The sequence below is a fragment of the Macaca nemestrina genome, chromosome 8 (genome assembly GCF_043159975.1).
Source record: "Macaca nemestrina isolate mMacNem1 chromosome 8, mMacNem.hap1, whole genome shotgun sequence".
Taxonomy (NCBI): domain Eukaryota; kingdom Metazoa; phylum Chordata; class Mammalia; order Primates; family Cercopithecidae; genus Macaca; species Macaca nemestrina.
This window is the reverse complement of record NC_092132.1, coordinates 54,212,024-54,239,376: the sequence shown is the minus strand read 5'-3', so window position 1 is coordinate 54,239,376 and position 27,353 is coordinate 54,212,024. Positions and strand designations below refer to the sequence as shown.

The 27,353-nt window shown below is 37.2% G+C and overlaps 1 protein-coding gene across 2 annotated transcripts in view; it reads left to right on the top strand.

Moving 5' to 3' along the window:
* The window catches only part of LOC105497273 (leucine rich repeat containing 69), a 130,493-nt gene that overhangs the window by 20,847 nt on the left and 82,293 nt on the right, over positions 1-27,353 (top strand). The window contains exons 2-4 of one of the 2 annotated variants that reach the window (XM_024797732.2): positions 3,983-4,168; positions 23,505-23,631; positions 26,430-26,502. In XM_024797732.2, coding sequence (XP_024653500.1) covers positions 3,986-4,168; positions 23,505-23,631; positions 26,430-26,502 — 383 coding nt within the window. In that variant the 5' untranslated portion in view covers positions 3,983-3,985. The remainder of the gene's footprint in view (positions 1-3,982; positions 4,169-23,504; positions 23,632-26,429; positions 26,503-27,353) is intronic. The other variant, XM_024797731.2, reaches the window with a different exon arrangement.

The window sequence follows — 27,353 nt, the reverse complement described above, 5'->3', positions numbered from 1 at the left end:
TGTTTTACCTATGTTGTATTCTAGGTACATGTGGACAGATAACTTGTCTCTTTAGTTGATAGGTCTTCAGGTCAAGATGAACTGCACTCAAGCTGAACTCAAGGAACTGCCTCAGAGGAGCTTCATCCACCTTCATACCTAACTTAGATGACAAAATCTTTGGACCTGATGTTCTAAATAGATGAAACTTTTGGGGAAGGGGGTTTTGCAGGAAGAGTGTCTCTGTTTTGCACATGGGAGGAATGTAAACAGCTCATGGCTACAGTGTGGATTGTGGTGGGTTTTAAAACATGTCCACAAATTTTTAGTTACTTGCTTTCAAGAGGCAGAGTCTAATTTGTCTTCCTTTGAATATGAGCTTGTTTCTGTGAGTTGGTTCTAATGAATAAAATGTGGTAGAGGTGATTCTGTATGACTTCTGAAGTAAGGTCATGAAAGTAATACAGCTTCCACTCCACTTTCTCTCTTGGGATGCTTACCCTTCAAACCAAGCCACCATGTTGGGAGGAAGTCCAAGCCACATTGGAGAGGCTGCATGTAGAGGCTGATCACCCTAAGGCCCTAGCCAACAAGAAGTGTCTACCACCAGATGTGGGTTAGTGAACCTTTAGATGGTTTCTGCCCCAGACTTTGAGCTGCTATAGCTGTCACTAAGAACTATAGGCAAGCCCTGCCCAGATTAAGATTTGTCAATAAAGGCCGGGCATGGTGGCTCACGCCTGTAATCCCAGCACTTTGGGAGGCCAAGGCAGGCGGATCACGAGGTCAGGAGATCGAAGCCATCCTGGCTAGAACAGTGAAACCCCATCTCTAGTAAAAATACAAAAAATTAGCTGGGCGTGGTGGTGGGCACCTATAGTCCCAGCTACTTGGGAGACTGAGGCAGGAGAATGGCGTGAACCCGGGAGGCAGAGCTTGCAGTGAACTGAGATCGTACCACTGCATTCCAGCCTGGGTGACAGAGTGAGACTCCGTCTCAAAAAAACAAAAAACAAAAAACAAACAAACAAAAAAAACAGATTTGTCAATAAAATAAATATTTTAGGCCATTAAGATGTGTGGTGGTTTGTTTCCCAGTGATAGATAACTGGAACAGGCAGATGAATAGGATTGATTATATATTGGAAGTAAGGGAGAAGAAACACTCAAGAATGTTAATCAGGTTTTCTACGTTCAGCAGATTAACAGAAAGCAGTGTCAGATTGTATTGATTTGTTTACCCACTTAAAGCAGTAACAAATTTCCAGGGTTTGGACAATGTCAGCTGGGATGCTAGCCACCCAGTAGTTACTTAAGAGGTGATGATTGTCATGGATTTTTTTTTTTTAAACAAAGCCTTGTGATCAGTTTGTTTTGATAGTAACAGCTTTATTATTCTTAGGAAACAAATAATATCAAAGTAAAGAAGACGAAGCATAGGTTTGGAAGAGGGAAGGCAAACAGCAGTGATTAAGAAGCTGAAAAATTATTTTATCTGTCATTCTAGCAAATGAAAGTCACTATTAGCACCTCTTGATTTACTGTTATGATATTGATATTCATTATAATCCCTTTAAAAATTTAATGATCCTTTTTTAGAATTCTGGCACTTGCTTTTACTCTCTTACTGGAAGAGGTCTTGTCTCTAATAGCATTCTCTCAGTGAGGCCTTTCCTGGTCATCCTGTTTAAAATTGTAAACTTCTCATTTCCCACACTCCCTGTTTCTCTTTTCTGCTTAGTTTTTTTCCCTTGGCATGAAATCACTATCTAACATAGTAGATTTACTTATCTGATTGTTTTTCTTCCCCTACTAGAATGGAATTTCCTTGAGAACAGAAATTTTTATCTTTTTCATTCACTCCTGCAACAGTGTTGACTATGTAGTAGGTGCTCAGTAAATATTTGTTGAATAAATAAATAACGTGATTTCTGAATGCCAAAGGAAGGATTGATTTCTGTTCAGATCACTTTCAGTGCAGAATGTATTTTATAATGTTTAGGTTTTTGGAAATCCACATCTAAGTGTGTCACATACATGTGTAATCCTAATGCCTCTAAGATGCATCCTATCTGGGTGCTGATGGGGTTGTGATAATAATAAAATGTTACTGGCCACAGCTCCCCTCCCTCTCCTTTTTGTTCCCGTTTTAATGTTTTATTTGGAAATTTTTAAACATATGCAAAAATAATAAGACTAATATAATGAATGTTGATATGGTTTGGATTTGTGTCCCTTCCAAAATCTCATGTTCAATTATAATCCCCAGTGTTGGAGATGGGGCCTGGTGGGAGGTGATTGGATCCTGGGGGTGGAGTTCTCATGAATGGATTAGCATCCCCTCAGTGCTGTTCTGCTGATAGTGAGTGAGTGAGTTATCCTGAGATCTGGTTGTTTAAGTGTTAGCACCTCCTTCCTCTCTGTCTTCCTCTGGCTCTGGCCATGTGAAGTGTTGGCTCCCCCTTTGCCTTCCACCATTATTGTAGGTTTCCTTAGGGCTCCCCAGAAGCTGAGCAGATGCCAGCACCATGCTTCCTGTATAGCCTGCAGAACTGCGAGCCAATTAAACCTCTTTTCTTTATAAATTACCTAGTCTCAGGTATTTCTTTATAGCAGTGCGAGAATAGACTAATACAACCCCCTATGTGTCTATTACTCAGCATTAATAATTATCAACATTTTGTCAATCTTGTTTGATCGGTTTCTTCCACCCACTTTTTCCCTAGATTATTTTAAAGAAAACTCAAGATATCATTTTATTTCACTTGAAAATTTCAGTATGCATTTCTGAATGTTAAGCACACTTAAAATAAATACTACCACCTTACCATTTTCACATGTAACAGAATTAATTTCTCTCGTCTAATAGCCCATGAACAAATTTCCCTGAGATGTTTGTATTCAATTGAAGATTCAAATACAGTCCAGACATTGCATTTAGCTGTTATTTGCCCTAAGTTTCACTTACCTCATAACAGTTTTCCCTCCTTTTTATTAATGCCTTTCATTTGTTGGTGAAACCTTGTGACATGGGACCAGGGACCGGTCCTATAGAATCTTCCATGTTATACATTTGACTGAGTGTTTCCCTATAATTAACTTAACTTATTCTTTGGTTCTCTTTTTTTGTAAATCGTAGTTAGATCTTGAAGCCATGATTAGATTCAGATTTAATTTTTGGGCAGGAACATTTCATAGGTGGTGCTGCTGTGTACTTTTTAATTCATTACCTCATAAGGCTTATAATGTTATTGTCTCAATTTTATTGAAGCTAAAATTGATTAGTGGGTTATTAACCTGATCACTTGATTATAAAGTTCCTCATCAACCTTTCATCAAATACTTTTAGTCTCCAATTATGATTTTTGCATAGCTCCATTATTTTATTAGAATTTGCAAAAATTGTGATTATTCTAAAGTTATTTTTTCTTTCTCATTTATTAGTTTTGATTCTTGTGAAAAAGAACTTTATTAACTATTAAGATATATTTAAGTACAGTTTGTACTGGAAGAGCAGAATACATGCTTATATTTTTTCCTTTATCAATTTTCAGACTGAGTTGGTGCACTAGTAATTCCCAGTGTGAGTAATGTTTCTTTTTAAAAAATGCCAAATGAACTCAGATTTTAATGTATTTTGATATGTCTCAGTCTACTGTAGATTATTTTTTTCTGATCCTTAATATTTTCCATCTTAGACTAGTGGGAGCTCCTAGAAATTCACTTCTGTGTCTTCATTAATCTCTAATAACTTCAACATTGCGGTATAAGCTATCTTAGGCTTACCTGATACATTTCCTGCCCCAAACCTGGACCAGGTACTTTCCCTTCATATCTTTCACATGGGAAAATAATCTAATGCTTCCTGCCTTCAACATGGTGGATCTCAGAATGTTCTTGCTTCTATGACACACCAATTCTGTAATTAGAGGTTCTAAAGCTGTCTAATAAAGAACTCTAATCTCTAATGGTTACCTTCTTTGTTTTCTACTTCTTTTCCAAGATCATGACTGAGAGATTGTTAATAAAAGCATTGAGTGGTGGTAAAAACACGAAGATCATTACTTTGAATGGGAAGAAGATGACAAAGATGCCCTCAGCATTAGGAAAACTGCCCGGCCTGAAGACCCTAGTCCTTCAGAATAACCTAATCCCTAAAGTGTGCCCAGAGTTACGCACCTTGACCCAGGTGAGGAACAGTGTTTTGTTGTTGTTGTTTGGTTTTGAAGATGGAAAACAGGAAGAGAGAAAAAAGAGGTAAGAGACAGAACAATAACACTTCGATCTGTGGAGACTTCGGTCTCTGGAGACTTAATGTGGAGTGTAGCAGGAGAGGCATCAGAAGGCTTTATCCCTTAGGGAATTCCATGTGGTAGGGAGAGGTGTTTCAATTTATTCATGTGCTCTTTGGCCCACGTCTGGAATCAGGGGACTGGGTCTCTGCCACACTCATCTTTCTAGAGGCTGTCATCTGGAAAGGGGTTAGAAACCTGGATCTGCTCATCTACCTTGGGGGCTCACATCTGGAAGTAGTTTTGAGGATCCAGGAGATGATGTTCACCCTGGGGACTGTCCTGAAGCTTTTGCTTATGGAATGAAGAGACATTTAGGATGTAGGAAGGGAGTTCCTTTTCAATTTCCTAGGGCAGGCTGAAACTTTGAAATGGCGTGTTGGCAGGGAATAGGAAGGAAGGGACATTTATTTCTCTTGAAATAGTCTTTAAAGGAAGGTTAATATTCTAAATAAAAAATATTCTTTTTTAAAGAGCAATAGCTGACATGAATGAATCCCAGATACTTGTGTTAAACCTTTCTGCCTAACAATGTGAAATTCTAGCTGCCAAAAATCTTGAGGTTGAGAGAAGGCAAGGGATATTAACTTGGTAATTTTCTTTTTGTTCGCTTCTGAATTGTCATCAGCACAGGAAGAACCTATAAGCAGCTAAGGCAATATAACTCATTAATTTTGAGTTTACAGTTCCAAAAAATAAATCTGTATTTTCTTACTTTCACCATACCTCATTTCCTTTTAGGTTTAAGAAATTGAGTTTGTAATCTGTAGTTGTATCTTTGTAAGAAATAGGGTAACATTTACAAATTCCCCACTTCATTAGTAATTGCAGAAAGTAGACTTGTAGTTACAAGACAACAAGGACTTGGAATTTTTTAATAAGAAAGAGGAGTTTCTACGCAAGAGAATTTGGGACTTGACTGAGTCATGAACCTATTCTCTCCTTCTATTTGAATTTATTTCCATTAAAGTAATACCATTGGTTACAGAGAATTAAATATTACAAAAAGTATATAACAAGAAGCTATCTTCTATCCTACTTCCCCTAATCTCCAATCCTGATCTTCATATATAACCACTTTTAACTCATCTATTTTCTTGATTTGTCTATATTTGGCATCATTTTTCTTCATCTTCTAGATAGTTATATTAATGTATCTATTGTATATTGGCCCACATCTGGAATCAGGGGATTAGGTCTACAGGTATCTTTTACATGTAATGTTACTACACCTTTATTTCTTCCTTCATCAACTGCAGTCTCTTTTGACTCCCCACTTCCCCACTTCGTAAGATGATAGTGTCAGCCTCTGTAATCCACCTTCAGCTATCCTTTCCTCTCCTCCCTCACAAACTCTGAAGTTTTTACTTTTATAAGACTTAGAGCTTTTATATTGTATTAAGTTATAACCATAATTAAGTATTTGTTTTGTGTCTTGGATAACTCTTAACTTCTAAAAATATATATTACTAATAAATAAATATTCACATGGGGTCAATTAATCTATGATTCTATTTTCTTTCTTACATGCAATTTTTGTTCCCTTAGGGTTTCTAATAACCTTTCCTTTGTTCTTGTGCCTTAGCTTTATGGTGGCCTCATTTTATTTCAAACTCGACCATATTATTTTTTTCTGTCAAATGTACTTTTCCTTGAGAGACTTCCCTCTAAGACCCTCCATCCTCTGCCCCAATCTAAGTTGATTGCTATCTAGGTTTGCTAGATACTGTCAGCCAAAGACATTCACTTTGTTGCTCTCTTAAATTGGACCCACTGTTTCCTGTATCCTGTATTTTCCTTTCTTGGCTTGCTCTCTTAGTTTTTCCAGGAGTCTCGAGAAATCATCCTAGTCTGGGTATGTGGTAGTTAAATTGTTTGATCCCTTGCATATCTGAAAATGTCTGTATTCTTGTCTCACACTTGGTTAATAGTTGTTTAGTAAAAAGTTACAGATTCCAAAATATATTTCCATAGGAAAAAGCCCCAAGAGTCTGATTATCATTACATTGTCTTCTTGTGGCTCCCTTTATTACTTCTCTTCTTATTCTTCTATTTAGGGGTAACCTAAATGTTGACTTCTGTTTGTTCACACTCAGTTCCTTCACCAGGGAGCTGACTCAGCCCAGTGCTTACTTTTAAATAGGAAATTACACCATTAAGAATTCAACTGATTTGAAACTAGGCTGCTTATAGTCTAGCCTATCTTTAAAGTACTTTAAAGGTCAGATTCAGGCCAATGGCATATGTTTAGCTGTTCATGAGCTAGCAATTTTTCTTATATAGGGTCTTGGAGAGATTGTGGAATTTTGGAAAAAAAAAAAAACTATTTCCCCTGTGTGATGGGAGTTCTAGAAGCATGCTAGATAAAATGTGCTAGAAACCCTTAAAGAATGGTTGTAGATTATCATACAGTTCAGATGTACAGCTCCATCCCTCTCACAGTTGGTAATAAAGGGCAGATGGCCTGGTGTGGTGGCTCACATCTGTAATCCCAGCAGTATGGGAGGCTAAGGTGGGCAGATTGGGCTCAGTAGTCTGAAACCGGCCTGGGCAACATAGTGAGACCTCCTCTCTACAAAAAAATAAAAATAAAAAATTGGTCAGGCACGGTGGCACGTGCCTGTAGTTCCAGCGGATTGCCTGAGCCCAGAATATGGGAGGTTGCAGTGAACTGAGATTGCACCACTGCACTCCAGCCTGGGCTGCAAAGTGATTCTGTCTCATTAAAAAAAGGAAAGGCAGATGAAGGTTTCAAAGAAAGAGACAGCTTAGAGAATTGAAAAGAGCCCTAGATGAGAGTTTAGAAGTGCTGGCACAACTTAACTGGTTGAACCAGCTATACACAAGGCACTTAGTTTCTTTGGGCTTCAATTTCTGCCTAAGCATTGAGGACCATCTGTGTCTCAGGCACTCAGAACTGGTGATTCAGCGATGAGCAAAACAGATGGAAATCTCTGCCCTCGTAGAGTTTATGTTCTAGTCAGGAGTGATGTAAGAAACAAAGAGGGAAAATAGGACGTGAGGTGGTGATTAGTGTTAAGGGGAAAAATAAAGCAGAGAAAAGGGGCAGCGCGTATTGTGTCATTCAGCTGACCTGACTGATGCCACAGAGTGTCTTGTGGGCTTTATAACTTGGTGATGTACATATCAAAATTCAGTGATTATAATTCTTATTCTAACAGTTTTCTCTAAAATTCCCGTGTACTTTTAAAGTTAATTTGAACTCTTTCTTATGTTCTATAGTCATACCCTTTATCGATAATGTTTAAAGCTACCCATCTACCTATGACTTTTGTTTCATTTTGTTTTATGTCTACTGTGTTTATCTTTTGAAGTAGCCTTTTATCATCATACGAAGCCCAGTTTGCCCCAGTATACTGATTTTTTGGTCACATTTCCCACAGAATGTGAAGTATTAAAATAGTCTTGATTTTTTTTTTAAATTCCTAAAACAAAAATACTACTTTTAAATTTCTTTACTCGCAAAATGGTAACAGAATAACATCAACCATTTAGTGGGAGCCAAGCGTAGTATCAGGAGCTTATCATTTTCTACAACTTGCAAGAAAGTTATTCCCCTCATACTGTTAATAAAACGTAGGGTTCAGGAAGAGGTTAAATTATTTGTCAAAGGTCACTCAACCAGTAAATATAAAATGAGGTCTCCTTGGAGGTTGCTCTCAGATCTGTTGTTGCTCTCAGCTCTATTGTGTTATTTATTATTCTATATATTTACTGTGAAATTTATCAGGGTCTGGTGTTCAATTTATAGTTCTTAAAAACTGAGTTGCCTAAAGATGACTGCTTTGAACACTACATGCATTGTCCCCTCCTCCCATTTGTTTGCATATTTTTTTTTCTTTTAAGAGATAGGTCTTGCTCTGTCACCCAGGCTGGAGTGTATTGGTGTGATCACAGCTCACTGCAGCCTTGAACTCCTATGCTCAAATGATCCTCCTACTTCAGCTTCCCAAGTAGTTGGGGCTACAGGCGTGTGCCACTACCCCTGGCTAATTAAAAAAAATTTTTTTTGTTTGGAGACAGGGTCTCACTTTGTCTCCCAGGCTGGTCTTGAACTCCTGGCTTCAAGCAATCCTCCCACCTCAGCCTCCCAAAGTGCTGGGATTATATGTGTGAGTCACCCTACCTAGCCCATAGTGATTCTTGTATTATGTTTATTATATTGTTGTTATTGTTATGATTTTAGAGACAGAGTCTTGCTTTGTCACCCAGGCTGGAGTGCAGTGGCGTGATCTTGGCTCACTGCAACCTCCACCTCCCAGGTTCAAGTGATTCTCCTTCCTCAGCCTCCCGAGTAGCTGGGATTACAAGGCGCCTGCCACCATGCCTGGCTAATTTTTTTTTTTTTTTTAGTAGAGACGGGGTTTTGCCATGTTGGCCAGGCTGGTCTCGAACTCCTGACATCAGATGATCTGCCCACCTTGGCCTCCCAAAGTGCTAGGGTTACAGGCGTGAGCCACCACACCCGGCCCATAGTGATTCTTTTAACAAATATTTATCATTCATTTTCTTGCATCTATGCTGTTCCTCAGGATATAGATGTGCACAAAGTGTGGTCCCTGCCTTCATGTTTGGGGATTAAATTAAATGTTTTTATATTTAAAGCTCCATGGCTGGCATGTAGAAGCTTTAAATACATTTATGATTGGTGTTACCATTATGATATAACTAGCAACAATGATAAAATGAGGGGGTAGGAGTTCTTTAGTAAATAACCTACTTTAGATCCTACTTCCATTTTTCTTTGCTAATTTAACTAGTGAAGCTGTGGAAAATTTCAGTCACTTCTAATGACAATGAAAAAAATGGGTTAATGTCCTATAATTTATGGTGAATGCATTTGGACTGTGGCTCTTGAAGTATGGGGATGTCAACAATTTTCAGACAAACACTTTATGAATTTTGAGGGCATAGATCTTGTCTTGTCCCTATTGCTTTTTACTTACTAACTCATATAATGTCAACATGAGTGAAAAGGAAGTAATTTTCAAAGTCCAGCTTAACCAAACACATGTAGGAACAAAGGTTCCTCATAGGTAAAACAAATAGCCATCATCACTAATTGTGTGCAGCATTGTTGACTTGCATCGTAAAGTCCAAGGCAGTGTGGCAAAGTTCCCCTTAAGCTGCTCACACGTGCAGCCGACCAGGACAAAGATATGGTCTGCCATAGCTTTTTATTTGGCCATAAACAATTGACAGTAAATAAGACCAACTCTAACCAGATTTGAGTAGTTTATAAACTTACTAATTGTGTCCTTAATCTCTCCTTTTCATACTTTTGCTGTCCTTAATGACCCTTTAACCCAATCAACTTCATTCATTCATACATTAAACAACTAATTATGTGTGCCTGCAGTGGAGTAGGCACTCTACTAGGTGGTAGCAGTACAAAAAGGATCAGAATCATTCATATGTCCCTATTAGGTGTGGACCACGGAAGCCAAAGGATCGGACATCCCTGATAAAGAACAAGTTATGCAGAGGAATAGGAAAGGAATGACCATGAGCAAAGACTTCCCCTAACTCTTCCTCCCTGGGCATTCTGGTCTCACTTTCTAACCCAAGCAGAACAGAGAAGATCCATGTCCCTTATACTGTTTGTCAGCGTCAAGCCTTTCTCTTCTCCTGTTCCATCCACTTAAAATCTGTTCTTTCTTCATCAGTAAGGTAATGCCTCCTATTTCCTAAGCCTTGCTCTCAAAACAGGGATTCATTATCCTGTTTTGTTGTATCCTTTCCTGGTACAGGGGCACATAGTGAATACCTTCTCTCCAGGAACCGTTCACGTCTCCTTTGCCTGTCCTTTCATGTTGAGGCGTGTATTAGGTCTCCTGAACCCCCTGCTGGAAATCCAGTTTCTCTCTCTGCTGGCAGGCATCTAGAAAAGACCCAGGCCTCTTCTTTCCTTCACCAGTGATGTAGAACAACTGATATACTCTATCTGTAGACCTGCCTTGACTCATCTGAAAAGTGGGCCTCGTCATTCTTAGCTCCTAAAGTTGCCATCACTGTTATCTACCTAATATAGAATGCCTTATCCATATTGGTTCCATAGAAAATTTTAGCTGAACCTTCATTAAAACTTCCAAACACTTAAGATTTTACATTTTAATTGAATGTCATTTTAATTGAATGTTAAGATTTTACATTTTAATTGAATTCTAATAATTTGAAACTCTTGTCCTTCCTTCTTATTCTTTCCTTATGAAGCTTTTGATGGGATATTAAAAGGTAATGCCTTGATAATCTTTTACTGTTAATGCCAGTAGAAAATCCTCCTTATATTTCATGACACTGAGCTTAATTTTGGGATTTAAGGGGCCAGCAGTAAGAGGTTGTGGGGATCTCCATGAAATATCTAGAAATTAGATAACATGCTGACCCATGGAAACTTCCTCTCAGTTTCTAGTGAAGTTATAATTGTTTTGAGAAATATGACTTCGTTAAGAAGTTACTGCAAAATTAAATAGTAGCTTTGAAATTGGTAGTTACTCATATAAATAAATTCCTTCAGGAAGAGCTGGACTCAGAAGCAGTTTGGCAGTTGTATTGAACAGCAGTTTTAAGAATGCCACAGATTTATTTAAAAAAAGGTATTGATAAGAATTAGCAAATTGAACCATAAATTGAACCTCCCCCATACCTTGGCCATACACATGCTAATTCAAAAATGTAAAATCCAGTTATTATTCCCTCATTAATTTGATTCAATTACTTTTACAAAATAGCTTATAGAACCTGACACATGTATACTATTTGATTATAGTAAATATGAATATTTACTCTTAAGGAAGTTAAAGATTTGTATTTCACATAGTAGTTCAAACCTATTTATACATCTTATAGGCAAATAATCTAATAGTTTATTCCAAAATGGTATAACCATGATTTAGTTTTGGAAGACAGTCTTCCAGATAAAGATGGACATTTGAGAATTTTTTTTTAATACTTAGAAAGGTTTTATCTGGTCAGGTGCAGTGGCTCATGCTTGTAATCCAAGCACTTTGGGAGGCTGAGGTGGTGGGGATCCCCTGAGGTCAGAAGTTCAAGACCAGCCTGGCCAACATGGTGAAACCTCGTCTCTACTAAAAATATAAAATTGGCTGTGTGTGGTGGTACATGCCTATAATCCCAGCGACTTGGGAGACTGAGGCAGGATAATCACTTGGACCTGGGAAGTGGAGGTTGTAGTGACCTGAGATCTTGCCATTGCACACCAGCCTGGGCATCAAGAGCAAAACTCTGTCTCAAAAATAGACGGGGGCGGGGTGGGGGGGGGTATCTAAGTTAGTCAAAACCAAGTAATTAAAATATAAAATAAGTAGCATAGAGTTTTCTAGTGATAATTAATAGCTACAAACATGGAATAATTAAACATTAAGAGAGGCTGTCTGGTCCAAGTTCTAGGCCTACATATGATATGCACTACACTGAATTGAATATAGGGGTTAGTGAGAATGAGCAGAAGGCTAGAATAAAGAAAGCATGCAGCTCATTAGAAGGAAATAAATCAAGCTGGACAAATTAGAACAGATTGAGCTCAAAAGATACTTGATTTTGAAAATAAAAACTGATGTGGATCCACAGTGACTATTCCATAGTTTGTCTTTACAGAGATGATCCAAGCAGGCATCATTCAACTAATATTTATTGAGCAACTATTATATTCCAGATATTGTTCTTTGAATGCTAGATGAATCACACAGAGACCCTGTCATTGGAAAATTTCCAATTTAATAGTAGAGGTAAAATATACATGTGAATCATGGAATCAACATAAATGTCCATCAATGATAGGCTGGATAAAGAAAATGTGGTACATATATACCATGGAATACTATGCAGTCATAAAAAATGAGATTATGGGTCGGGTGCAGTGGCTTGTGTCTGTAATCCCAGCACTTTGGAGGCCAAGGCAGGTGGATCACGAGGTCAGGAGTTCAAGACCAGCCTGGCCAAGATGGTGAAACCCCGTCTCTACTGAAAATACAAAAAATTAACTGGGCACAGTGGCAGGTGCCTGTAATCCCAGCTACTCTGGAGGCTGAGGCAGGAGAATCGCTTGAACTCAGAGGGTGGAGGTTGTAGTGAGCCGAGATCGTGCCACTGCACTCCAGCCTGGGCGACAGAGTAAGACTCTGTCTCAAAAAAAAAAAAAAAAAAAAAAATTGAGATTATGTCATTTGCAGGGATATGGATGGAGCTGAAGGCCATTATTTTTAGCAAACTAACACAGGAAGATAAAACCAAATACCACATGTTGTCACTTATAAGTGGCAGCTAAATGATAAGAACATATGGACACATAGAGGGGAATAACACACAATGGGGCCTATCAGAGAGTGGAGGCTGGGAGGAGAGAGAGGAGCAGGAAAAATACCTAATGGCTACTAGGTTTGGTACCGGGGTGATGAAATAATCTGTACAACAAACTCCCATGACACAAATTTACCTATGCAACAAACCTGGACATGTATGTACCCCTGAATTTAAAAGTTAAAAAAATAAAAAATATATATACACAAGTCCTTATAATATAGATAATAATAATTGATAATTGATAATAGAAAGTACACTGTGCTATGCAAATACAAAAGGAGGATGCTTTCATGGGGAAGATGGTAAATCTCAAGGGGAAGCATTAAGCATGAAAATATGTTATAATTATTGGAGAACCAAGATACTGTTAGTATTTAATGAAAACAAAATCCTGAAACACATTATTACTGCAGAAACAATAAAGAATTTTTATCCAGCAAAATTAACATCCTGCTGTGGCCATTTTTCTCATTCCATGAAAATGTCATTCAGAAGTGGCTGTGACCTGGGACCTCAAAGCCATGAGCTCTCTGCATGTACTTGTGCTCCAGACCCAGCTCTGCTGCTGCTCTGCATGCACTTGCACCTCAGACAGTGGCATCTCTGTGGCCCAGACACGCCCATTTGCTGGACCTAACACCAATGGGCATCCCCTTGGCCACAACCTCCCCTGATAGAAGGAAAAGAGATCAGCAGCACTCCAGCACCTTTTACCGCCGAGGACCCCAATATATGCAAATCAATCAATGTGATACAACACATTAACAAAACGAAAGGAAAAAAAAACCCAGCTTATTATCACAATAGATACAGAAAAAGCATTTGACAAAGTTCAGCATCCATTCATGATTAAAGCTCTCAAAAAAATAGGTATAGAAGGAATTTACCTTAACACAGTATAGGCCATATATGAAACTCCCACAACTAACGTCATAATCAGTGAGGAAAAGCTGCAGGCTTTTCCGTAAGATCTGGTACAAGGAAAGAATACTTACTTCTCTACTTTTCGACATAGTACTGGAAGTCGTAGCCAACAATTAAATAAGGAAAAAAAAAAGGGCAACCAAATCAGAAAATAAATAATGTTATCTCTGTTTGCAAATGACATGATTGTGAACATAGAAAAGTCTAAAGACTCAATGAAAAACCTGTTAGAACTAACAAATGAATTCAGTCAAGTTGCAGGTTATAAAATCAACATACAAAAATCAATCATGTTTCTATACACAAGGAATAAAGTATCTGAAAAGGGAATTAAAAAATCAAACCATTTACAATAGCCATAAAAATAATAAAGTACTCACGAATAAACAACCAAACAGGTCAAAGATTTATACAAGAAAAATTATAAGACATTAATAAAGGAAGTTGAAAAAAATACATGTAAATGGAAAGACATCCCTTCTTTATAGATAGGAAGAATTAATATTTTTAAAATGTCCATATTACTGGAAGTGATCTGCATATTCAATGCAATTTGTATCAAAATCCCAATGGTATTCTTCACAAAAATAGAAAAAAAATTCTAAAATACATATGGAACTACAAAAGAACCTGAATAGCCAAAACATTATTGAGCATAGACATGAAAACTAGAGGCATCATACCTCCTGATTTCAAAATATATTACAAAGCCACAGTAATCAAAACAGTATGGCTTAGGCATAAAAACAGACGCATAGACCAATGGGACAGAATAGAGAGCCCAGAAATAAATCCACGTATGTATGATCAACTAATGTTTGAAACATGTGAGAAAAAGGGACCAGGAAGGAACTGTGGCGAACTGGTAGCTCATACATGCATAGTCAATAGGGGACATTGACAATGGGGACAGTCCATCCAGTCCCCAGCACTGGTGAATTTTTGTCACAGCACGATTGTATATTTAAAGGTTCTGTGGAAGCAAATACTATTTTTTAAAAAATACTGTGTCTATTAGTCATACCGGTTTCTGAGCTAAGAGTTTAGGCTTAATTCAGCAAATGGGGTGCATTGCTCTCTACGTACTAAAGTATGCAGGAATATTTCTTTAAACTTTTCCAATCTAAATGTTTCTTAAATTTTTGCCCAAACATCTGGGAAGATATACCAGTCTCTTAGTTTCTATCAGATATCTCCCTTTTTGTAATTTGTAAATCAAAGTGATTTTCTAAATTCAGTCAAATAGGAGAGGAAAATAGAGTTGCTGTTGGTAACTGTGCCTCATAACTATGGTTAGCGAGTTCTGAGGGTGAAACAAAGCTGACCCTGGAGTTGCGCCTTGGCACTGCCAGCAAGACTGCTTCAGATTCCTTGCCCGTGGTTGACCTTGCACATGGAGATCCTGCTGATCCCACTTATATTTATAGGTGTCACTCCTGCAGGTAAGCCTAACATACATGGCTCTTCACCGTGAGCCAGGTAATGAATATATGTGTGTAATTTAATCATGATTTATAATCTATTAAATTTAATATCCCATGCCTAATAAGAGAGTGCTTGTGAATTTAGAAATATTTGAAAAAATGAGTTAGAAATTAAGAAAATAAGCAGGTTTAAAATTTGAAAACCAGTAAAGTATCAATATGTGTGTACGTGTATATGTGTGTGTGTGTATCAGGTGTTTACTGCATTTCTAGCACCATACCTGGTGCTAATTAAAAGATTATCATTTAATAATATCTGCTGTTTGCCTGGCACTTTATTAACCTGTCTCTAATCCTTAAGACTACCCTAAGAAGTAAATGCTAGCATCCCCATCTTTATAAAGAAATAGAGGCTTAGGAATTTGAGTGACTTGTCCAAGATCACATATCTGGTACATTGCATAGCAAACAGACTGTGCTTTGCCTACTGCACAATACAGACTCAAGAGTGTACACATGATAGGACAAGGATATTTAAAATAAGAATTCCATGTGTTGTATTCCGTTTCATTTTGTGAGCATGTGTATGTGTGTGAGCATATGTGTCTGTATACATATATATATATATATATTTGTATCATGTGCATATGTATGATCATTCTGAGCAATAGTAAATTCTTTTTAAAGATACGCAGTATATTATTGAAGACAGTGCAGGGTAGAAGTTAGGAATATAGACCATAGAATGAACCTATGTCATGTTTCACCATAAATCGTAGCCTGGACTTCAGATCCCTTTTCTGTAAGATCAGGGTTATTGCGAGGTCCACATTAGACAGTGTTCAGCTTGGCACAGTGTTTTATATCCTTGGCACATAATTTATATTTAAATTAAATATTAGCCATTTGTATTGTCATTAATAGATTAATCAGTATGTTTTCTTCTTAAATTTCTTGTCTTCTTCTCTCCTACTTACAAAAAAAATCACTATACATTGAACCTAGATTCTATAATTCAAAGGCATCAATGGACATTGAGATGCTTGCCTCATATCCAAGATGTAAGAGAAAGTGCACATGCCTATTTTAAGGCAGGCCACAGATAGGCTATAACTTTCAGTTATGAGTGGGTCAATACAATCAAACAAATCAAATAAAATTTAGTAAGAGCATAGACAGACAGTATTTGGAGCAAGTATACAAAGACATAGAAAAGACTATCTACAGGGAGGTTAGAAACTTTTAAGATATACTGGGTAGATAAATTTTAGGTTCATCTTTTGGGAAGCTGTTTAGATGTAATCAAATAGGATTGAATTAAGGAAATTTAAGTCATAATACATCCATTCTTTGTATCTTTTGCTATGTAATGCTACAGGCAGGCAGTAATAAGTACTAGGTTGATTGCAATGAGATAGAACTGAAAAAGGTACATCTAAAAGGATTTTTAAAACTAAAATTTGGTGGCAGATTGAATTTAGGTGGAGGGAGGGAAAGATGTTCTAGGTAGCTCCAATGTTTGGCCACCACGGGTTTATGAGAAGTGGCAGAAACAGATCTAGTTTTTCCAAGGAGCATAGTCCAGTTTTATACTTGGAATTTAGAGTGATCCGCTGGAGATATCTTAGAAGCCAAAACTAACAAGATCCACTTTTTTTTTTTTTTAAACAGGGATAAATGTAAATTCCTACATTAGATTAAGAAATGAATTCAATTGCACAAGTCCAGGATGTGGGATATCTGCTTGACAGTTAGCTTAGGGGTTTTTGTTGGCCACAGACAAAACTAATTATTCACCAACAATGTGCCCTGTTGCTGAAAGAGTACATGCCATGTTAGGCTGCATAATAGAAGTGTTGTCATGCGCCTAAGGGAGACCTGTGGTTCCACCAGCATATATGCTATGAGAGCTGATTTCTTGTCTTACCATAGACTCCATGTTTTCAGAGAGGAGTGCTCACAAAAATTAGAGAGTGGTCAGTATGGTCAGGGGTCTGGAAATTATGTCCTGAGGGAAATAGTTAAGGGGAAAATGGAACAAATTAGAGGGAATATGATAGCAATCTTCAAAACTTTGAAAGATTGTCATGTGAGAGAGAAGGAATGCAAATATTTATTATGATTGCTGTGAGAAGAATTGGGTAGAAATTTCAGAGAACCTAAACATTAAAAAATTAGATATCGATAGCTAGATCTTCCTAACAAGATAAAAGTGCTACCCATTAATGGGTGTGCTCATAGGGAAGGTATATAATTGCCCACCTGCATTCTGTATATTGGTCTATGTGACTTGTAAAATTTCCTTCTAGGTGAGGTGCGGTGGCTCATGCCTGTAATCCCAGCACTTTGGGAGGCTGAGGCAGGCTGATCACTTGAAGCCAGGAGTTTGAGACCAGTCTGGCCAACATGGCAAAAATCCCATCTCTATTAAAAAAAAAAAAATAGCAAAGTATAGTGGCACATACCTGTAATCCCAGCTACTTGGGAAGCTGAGACATGAGAATCGCTTGAACTCAGTAGGCAGAGGTTGCAGTGAGCTGAGATCATGCCATGGCACTCTAGCCTGGGCGACAGAATGAGACTGTCTCAAAAAAAAGTTCTTCTAATTGTTAGTTGCTATAATTCTGTGGCTCATGGGTCTATGAGTAGCAGTGGTGTCTTTCAATCTATAGCAATCAGTAGCAATGGTGTCTTTCCATCTATAACCATACCAATTTCCAAGGGACAGAGAATACCAATAGAACTTCATTCTATATGTAAATTATTGAAGAGATGCAAACTTTAAAGCTTATCAAATAGTTGTCCGTCTTATGACTAAAGCCTTCCTTCAGGAACTACACATAACCATAGAGAATGTTACTAATGAAACACTGTAAATTCTTTCTGGATATCTGCTATTTCTGCAGCTCTTTGTTAGTAAAACACCATTTGAAACAACTTTGTCAAAGCATTCCAAATATCTTACATCAAATGTCATCTTCTCAGAGTCCTTCTCTAATGACCCTATCTAGTCCTGAGTTACTTTCCATCACATTATCCTGTTTTCTTTTTTTTCATATTTAAGACTAACTACTAACACACTATTTATTTGTTTTTTTATTTGTTGTCTGACTCGCTTCCCAACATAGAAGCATTGTAGAGAGGGATCTTGTGTGTCTTGTTCACTCTTCCTCTAGCATTCAGAAATAGTACCATAATAGACATATCTTAAACGTAATTGAATTAATGAAACATCTAGGTTGGGGCTTGAGGTGTTTCTCAAAGGTAACTCAATCCTTGCTACAGTGTTTCTGGACCTTTCTGTATAATTTAAGTAATCTACACTGAAGCTCTGATGTATTTGCCATGGTGACAGAGTATAAATGCTACCACCTAGTCTTTAATTTAAGATTTAAATTTAAATTTATGAATTTAAAGGCAATCAGTGAATATTCCTTTGGTTATCCTATGCTATGAACACTATTCCCAGTCCCACTCACATGATTTTAGTTTTGACTCTGAAATACTTTACAATTTGAGGTTTTTATGTGAACCTTCTTCCTCTTCTCCAAGCTACATTCTTGGTTGCAGAGCTCAGAATTTCACATGGTAGCTTTTTCCAGTCAAAGGACCATGTAGTTAATGCATTATCCAGATAAAATGTCTTTTCCCAGGTCATCTATCCATTTTACAATATCTTGGGAGCTAAGTGGGATGAGATAATCAACTGTGGTTGTTGCTCACCCTACTACATTTGCCTAGATTGCCTTTCAAAGTGACCCTTTCCTTTTCCTCAAACCTCCTAATCTCTTACTCTCAGCAGATGACTTTGTTTCATATTTCCTTGAGAAAACAGACACCATCCTTCAGGAACTCTCTCATGTTTTCATCACAAACTCATCTACTTATCTGATCCTCACTCACCCTTTCTTACCTTCCTTCCTACTACCCTTGATGAAGAGCCCTTACTCTTATCTAAGGCCAGCACCCACTTGTACTTTGTACCTATTTCATCTTCTAAAGGATTTTGATTCTGTGAGTATCCCCATATTTAAGGCATGAGTTTCTAATCCTTACAGGGTTATTTCCATCAGCACATAAATAAGCTAATCTATCATTTGTCTTGGGCCAGGGGGAAACTCCAACTTCTTCATTTTCTAGTATCCCTTTATAGCAAAAGTTCTTACAATAATTGTCTATTAGTCATTGTCTCTGCTTTCTCACATTTTCTGCACAGCCCACTTCAATCAGACTTTCTTCCCCAACACTTCACCCCTATTTTCAAGGTCACTAATCACTTTCCAATTGCTAAATCCAGTGGTTATTTCTATGCTTTAATTTTATTTAGTCTTCCCCTGGGATATGTCCCAAATCTTCCTTCTTAAAATACTTTTTTGTTTCTTTTGCTTTTCCCTTGGATTCTGTTACACTATATATCTTGGAAATCCTGAAACATAAGATTTTTGTAATATTGAGGCATTTCTCTCAGAAGAAACCTGTCTGGGAGTGAGGGAATCTGGACAGGGCAGGGAAAGAACCTGAATAAAGAGGTGGTTCCAGGAGAAATGTAGTTTCAGCCCAATCCCTTCAGAGCTTTGGGGCATGCCCTGTAGCACAGAGGCAAAGGGGTTGGGCTGTTATGTCCTGGCATCTGTCATGGTCTAGCAGCTGTCTGGGAGGATGGAGCAGAGGCACAACATTCCAGGTAAAGCACTTCCTTGCAGTTAAGGGAAATTCTTCCAGGAAGGGTGCAGAAGAAAGTCCTCATAGGATAAATTCATGGTAGCTGCGAATGGAGCACTGCTCAGCTGTGGGATGCGGTGTACCAGTTGCTTTAAGTGGCCTATCTTTCCCTTCTACTTCAGCCACTCCTCAGTCACTTCCTCTGCTGGGTTCACATTCTCATCTCTTACAATCTCACATGATGCCTTTTACTTACTGAAGGCTCACAAATGGATTCTGTGTTCTTGATTACTCCAGAAAACCCTAGAATTACATTTACAACTCCTACCTGACATTGTCATTTAAAGATCTAAAAGGCTTCTTAATTTTAACTTGGATAAAACTAAACTCTTGATTCCTTGTCCCTCCTCCAAACCTGCACTTGTCCCAGTTTCCCCATCTCAGGTGCTCAAGTTCCAAGTTTAGGTGTTATTCATGATCTTCTATTTATCTTACATCATACAACATTCTGGCTCTTCATCCAAAGTATATCCCAAACCCATCCACCTCTCTCCAGGTCCACCACCCACTACCTAGCTCAAGCCGTTGCCTCTTGCCCGCACCACTGCAGTATTGCCTCTGCGTTCTCTTTGTGTTTCACTTCTTGTTGCCCCTGCAGATTCTGCTATACAGATGCCAGGATGATCCTGTTAAAACACATGTCAAATAATGTTACACATATGCTTAAAACCCTACAGTCATTTCTCACTGAACTTAGAGTAAAATCCCAACCCCTTACCCTGGTTTATGAAACCATATGTAATCTGGCCCAAGTATACCTTTCCAACTTATTTTTTGGCTGAGTGTTCCTCTACCTACAGTACTCAGCCACATCAGCTGCATCTCCTAGCCTCCTCAACCACACCAAGAATGTGCCTCCATTGGGGTCTTTATTTTGACCATTTCTTCTTCCTTATTGTCACTCAGATCTCAGTCTATATATCAACTTCTAAGACAGGTTCTCCTGATCAATCACTTTCTCCTCACTCTTTAAATTGTCTCTAGAACACTTAACACTGTCTGTTATTCTTGTATTAATTTGTTTAGCCATTTATAGTCATTGGATGGTTACTTTCCTACTGTGTAAGTGCCTTGAGGGCAAAGATGTTACATGTCTTATGCATGCAATGAATATTTTTTAATGAGTGAATAAATGAATGGCGACACACCTGCTTTAAGATATATGTATTCACTTAGAATACATATTCTGTGCAGTTTAGACTGCATATTTAAAACTGTTTGTTTATGGATATATTTCTAAGCATCAAGAAAACCCACAAAAAAATAAAAACAAAACCAAAACTGAAACCCACCCTTCTTTACAGTCAAGATTGATTATAATCTGTGATTTCCTTTTGACATACGATGAAATCTAGTTACTATGTACCTTCATATATCTGGGCCAGACCCTTATATTCTGTAAAACACAATGACAAAAATATATCTAACTCATATGTAAGAACTTACCACATAACATGCAAAATGAGCACTGTACGGTATATACCCTCAGAAATACACAGAAAAGCATCGATAGTGTGGGAAATTACAAGCTGTTTCTTGTTTACTTAAAAAATATATGTTACCATCCTTTTTTTTAGGTGATAATTCACCATGAGTCTCACACTTCTGCACATTCTGTAAACAGAGGCACTGACTGGCTTTGTTTTGGACCAATTTTTCCAGTATAATTACATAGCAGACGGCCTTGGAGATTAGAAATAGTATCTTCCTCTGGACTGAAGGGCATGGTTACTGCCCATTATAAAAGATTCAGGGTCCCTAAACTCATTGTTCCTGTTCAGTAACACAGCTTACTTCACATCTAGGTATCTCTTTGTGTTCTTTGCATTTTCAGTGCAAAAATAGTAATATTCTGGACACTGCTATTGCTCTAAGTAATAAACGATCCCTTTTATCTTTCCCAGGGGTCTCATGTTTTCTACCAGCATTCATGAAACTGCGGCAGGTTTACTTGTTAGCTTGTAAACTGGGTAAAATCTTGGACCTTTCACAATGCCTGACACATTCTTGCATATCTTGCCAGTCCTCATGGAGATTTTCTTGGGCTCTCAGTACTACTAGACTGCTGTGCATGTTTCACTGAATTTAGGCAAAAGAATGAAATCTACCTCGTTTTGGGAGAGACTTCAAATAGTCACTTTCATAGGCAAATAATGGATCCCCAAAGATGACCACACCTAATCCCCCGATCCTCTGAATGTGTTAGGTTATATGACAAAGGGGAATTAAGGGTGCAGCCAGAACTAAGGTGGATAGTCAGCTAACCTGGAGAATGGAAGTTACACTAGATTATCCAGGTGGACCCAGTGTAATTATGAGGGTTTTTAAATGTGGAAGAGTCAGCATTAGTGTGATGTGATTTGAAAAAGACTTAACCAGCCACTACTGACTTTAAAGGTACAAGTGGGGCATATAAGCCAGGGAATGGAGGCCAACTCTGAAAGTTAGGAAAGGCAAGCGAACAGATCATCCCCTGGAGTTTCTAGAAATGAACACCAGCTTGATTTTAGTCAGTGAGACTGTTTCTGATTTCTAATCTCCAGAAATACGAGATAAATTTGTGTTGTTCTAAGCCACAAAATTTGTGGTAATTTTTTATAGCAGTTGTGGGAAACCAATGCAGTTACAGACTCTGGATAAAATAGCTACATGAATGTATTTTAACTTCACATTTACAATAGAAGAAGACCTCCAACATGGTAGTATATGTATTATACTATTATAAATTAGGATAATGGTAATTCTCAGACAAAAGCACATATGCAAGTGAAAACTTTACCATGAATTCCTAGGATGAGAAATTTCATTTTAATATCAATGTATATTTCTTTGTATTAATTTAAATCATTGTCTTATATCCATAACAAGTACTAGGTGACATTTAAATATAAATGGCTTAAATTTTCTTCTTAATTTTTTTGGTTTTATGTAAATTCATTAGTTTGTTAAAACTTCCAAGATTCCTTTTATTTGGCCTTACTATTAAAATTCTAAAGTATGCAATTGGTAATTAAACCTGAATAGTAAATTATGTTTGGGAGTAAAATAAAAGACTTTGTATTTTGGAAAGTACAATTAGATTTTACAAAGAATATTACTATATTTTTGGGAACAATCCTGTCACTGATTTATTGGATTACAACATCAAGGAGGAACTTTTTAACTCCCCTTATGTGGAGTTCTTCCTGGGCCTGACCAATCTGTTCTCTGTAGGACAGATAACTGTAGGGTAGATCTTGTCTACCCTCATTATACCATTTCAATAGTTTCTTTTCTAAATTTTGTGATCATACAGAGTGACATCAAAGTTAAAGGCCCTCCTGAGGCTGTATACATGTAATAGAGTGGTCTTATTGGCCTACATGAGATAGCTCCTTTGAGAATAGTATGTCAGGAGGACCTCAGATCTTTGGCTCTGTTTCTGTTTTCAGTAACTTAGTTCCTTTGCTGAGTGTTTAATAGTTTGATTCTATAGGTCACAAGGTTCGGATACTCTTAAGTTGCTCAAATGATTTATAAATGGATCATCCATTTATAAATTGTGGTTTTACATATCCTTGGGATGGTTTTTAATATAATTTTAATGAACTTAACTGCTCTAATTAAAAATTAAATTGTGTTTTAATTAACATAAAGTGAGCATGAAGCTCAAATGAACTTTATTTATAAACATAATTTTAGGTATAAGTGAAATAATTGTTTAAAATATTTTGAAGTTTTCTTAGGTTACATAGATCTGAGCAAGGGGGCTTAAATTATTTCTTTTTTTCATTTGAAGTTGGATAATACATGAGTCCATTAAACCTCCATATGTTTGCAGTTGACAACACTAAATCTGGGAAACAACCTTTTAGAAGAAGTTCCGGAAGAGATTAAATATCTTACATCTCTGAAGACTCTCCATTTATCTGGAAATAGGATCTGCAGATTTGCACCTGGAGCCTGTGGTAATTTAGTCAACAAGGAGCAACATTATAGCATCAAATTTAATCTCTCATATTTAATAATATGAAACTGAAATGAAAAAGAATTTTGCATGTTTAGTCTTTTTTTTTGTGGGAGGTATTTACATACTACTCTTGAAATATAGGAGGAATGGCCGGGCGCGGTGGCTCACGCCTGTAATCCCAGCACTTTGGGAGGCCGAGATGGGCGGATCACGAGGTCAGGAGATCGAGACCATCCTGGCTAAACCGGTGAAACCCCGTCTCTACTAAAAAATACAAAAATTAGCCGGGTGAGATGGTGGGCGCCTGTAGTCTCAGCTACTCGGGAGGCTGAGGCAGGAGAATGGTGGGAACCCGGGAGGCAGAGCTTGCAGTGAGCTGAGATCCGGCCACTGCACTCCAGCCTGGGCGACAGAGCGAGACTCCGTCTCAAAAAAAAAAAAAAAAAAAGAAATATAGGAGGAGACAGCATTTTTTAAAAAAGTATTGTATCATATGTTTATTTACATGTAGACCTAAGAAAATAAGTAAGCATCAGTGTTAATGAATTTTCCTCTTTGTAGAATCAATATAAAGTCAGATCGTGAATCTGGGGACTCTTTTCCCCAGCCAGAGATAATTCTATTGGAAAGTCAAATCAAGTAAAGCTCTACCGTAGCTTTGTTCTTTTCACTTTTTATTCTGTCTTAGATATTAAGTCACACTTTTTGATCAAGATACTAAATTTAAATCAATTTGGGGAAAATTTTAAAGAAAATATATGAGATCCAGTAAGTAGCATTTTTTTCTTTCTTTTTCCCATTAAGTAATAATTTCTCCATTCAAGATGATGCTATTCTTATTTAATATTCCTAGAGTGGGCTTAAGGACAAATGTATGACAAAGCGATCTAGATGGCTTTTATAGCTTTATCAACTAATGCAAGGTACTTCACCACTTTCTGTGTTGGTCCTTAGTAGTAAAACTAGAGAAATATTATAAAATTTATAAATTTCTATGAACTTTTGAGGCACAGGTGCTATATATAATCATTGTAATCTTCACACAGAGTTTATTAACCGCATTACCACATGCAGCAATAAATTAGGGATTATATTTGGCAAATAGCACAAGTAGACTCTAGTACTGTCTTTTTAAAGGTACTTTAAAATCTTAGGTCATATATCTTGGAAAAATATTCTTTTCCAAAATAATAGATGTAACGAACAATTATTGATACTTGAACACATTATATATGCAAAGCCATAGACCAGAATTCAGTTACAAATTTACCTTGGAAGAAAACAGTTTACACTAAAAATGTTAAGGTCATGCAAATCAATAGATAATAATATTTTATGACCTATACTGAGGGGACAAATGTAAGTGCAACCTGATATACATAAACAATATTGAACATACTAATTTATACTAATTAAGGCTCTATAAGGAATTTTCTATCATGTTGCCTTTAAATTTGAGATAAGTTAGGTATATGTATGTCTGTATCTATATCTATATAGATATATTTTATATATGTATGTAAAAATTTTTTGGAGTGCTCTTGAGTGTCTTTAGTGTCTATATTTCTTTTTAAAAATAATTGTTTTTTTAATTGACAGTTAACAATGGTACATACTCATGGAGTACATAGTGATATTTTGATACATATAATATATAGTGATCAGATCAGGATAATTGGCATAGCTCTCATTTCAAACACTTAACATTTCTTTGAGTTGGGAACATTCTTGATTTGGGGTTGTTGAACTTTGAAAATCCCATGTGATTGACCTAAGTTATGTACTATGTCAGGTCCTGATGATTGAAGGTCAGAAGTAGTTTGATGTCAGGGAGTTTAATGCTGCCCAGCATGGGTCTGAACAACCTTGTTGCATTACATGACCCTGTTTCCCTGACCAGAGCAGATTGATCAGGGCTGGAGTTGTATTCCAAACTAAGCTTGTCATATTTTCTCTTTCTTGGGAATTGTGATAGAGTCTAAAACAGTTTAATTGGTTTGAGATAATTACATGACCTTAGGCAGAGGTTGCAAACTGGTGGCCCATGTGCTGAATCTGGTTCATAAATAAATTGATTCTATTTTATTGGCCTTTAAAAATCTTTGAATTAGGTGCTCATGTTTTCAAATCAGGAGAGTTCACATAGAAGTCTGGATCTCTGGCTCTTTTTAAAAATCTGTTTTAAAAAAGAAAGATTTAGCAACACTGCAGTTGCATTCCCATATAACAATTGCCAGAGCTGGCTGAATGGTGGTGGCCCTGTCTGACATGGCATGGGATTATCATTTTGATTCCTGTGGACAAGTGAGTTTGAAAGCTCTGTCTTCCCTGTCTGTGAACATTCAAATTCAGAAGTTGTAATATGGTTATGAGTACATAGAAAAATAGAGCAAACATGTTCAAAAGAGAGAATGGAGGGAGGAAAGAGAGTACGAGTAAGATATTATAAATACGAAAATGAGAGAAGCTGTAATGAAGAACTAAACTATATTTTCTGCAGAGATATTCAGACAGTACATTCTTAGGTTCTGGGTGCCTTTTAGCCTCTGATTCCAGTTTGTGATGAGCCTAGTTGCATCCTCATTCCTCAGGCACAGTGATGTGAGTTAGATCTGTAACTTTGCGATAAATCACTCCTTTTTGCTTTAGCTAGTTTAAGAGGGTTTCTGTTACCACCACCAAAAGAGCCTTGGCCAAGGCAATAACCAAAAGGAAAATAAAGGTATGTAGAAAAGTAGAAAGTGACTAAAATGATCTAACAGATGGCCAAAGTGACTAAAATTATTTTTCTAACAGATGGCTTACAAAATTTAATACTGCTTAATCTGAACAACAATCATCTTATGCAGCTTCCTCAAGAAGTCAGCAGGTAATTTTGTTTATAGCAAGACTTGGTTAACAATCACGCCCCTCCTCTATCCCCACCCTGGTCATTTGAAAGCATTATGCCTAGCAACAAGTCCCTGTGGGATTTATACATAGCAAAGAGGGATCTGAAGGACTGAGGCAAGCCACTAATTTTAAGCAGATGATTCTTTAAACACTTTGGAGAAATGAGAAACAGCATGACTTGGTAATCTTTAGTGTAAACATTGGACTTTGAAACATAAAGTTCTAAAGCTGATGGTCTCATTGATTTCCCACCTCTGAGGTTCTTGGAGCTTGGATAGCCACAGAATTGGGCACATTAAATGTTATTTCGCATGTGTATTGTAAACCATTTTGAGTTTGATGGAAAAGGTAATATAAAAACTAAGGATTTAAAACTGCTTTGTCATTTTCATTTTTAAAAACCCCACATTCTATTGTCATTAACCAAAAAAAAAAAAAAAAAAGCTGTTTTTCCTTATCCTGCACATCTGCACAGACAGAATGCCTTTCTGGAGCCAGCTGAGAGCCTTGTCCTTCTGTAGGCAAAACATGCTCTTGGGCTTTTCCTCTGACAGATGGAGAGAGAACTCTGTTCAGGTTTACTTTGGAGACTCCCTTTATTGCCTGTTGAGCAGAAACAGATGTATCACAGAGCAAGAGCATCCAGAGTTTTAAAAGAGAATACAAAACTTTGAACAGTCCTCAACACAGGGCTCTCTGCAGCACCTAACATCTATTCCAATTTACTTGTCTGTACCTCTAGCCAATGCATTAGTTTTTTCCAAATATATTTTTATAAGGAAAGCAATATTTTAAGTCAGAGCAACTAGAAAAGAATTGAATCAATCT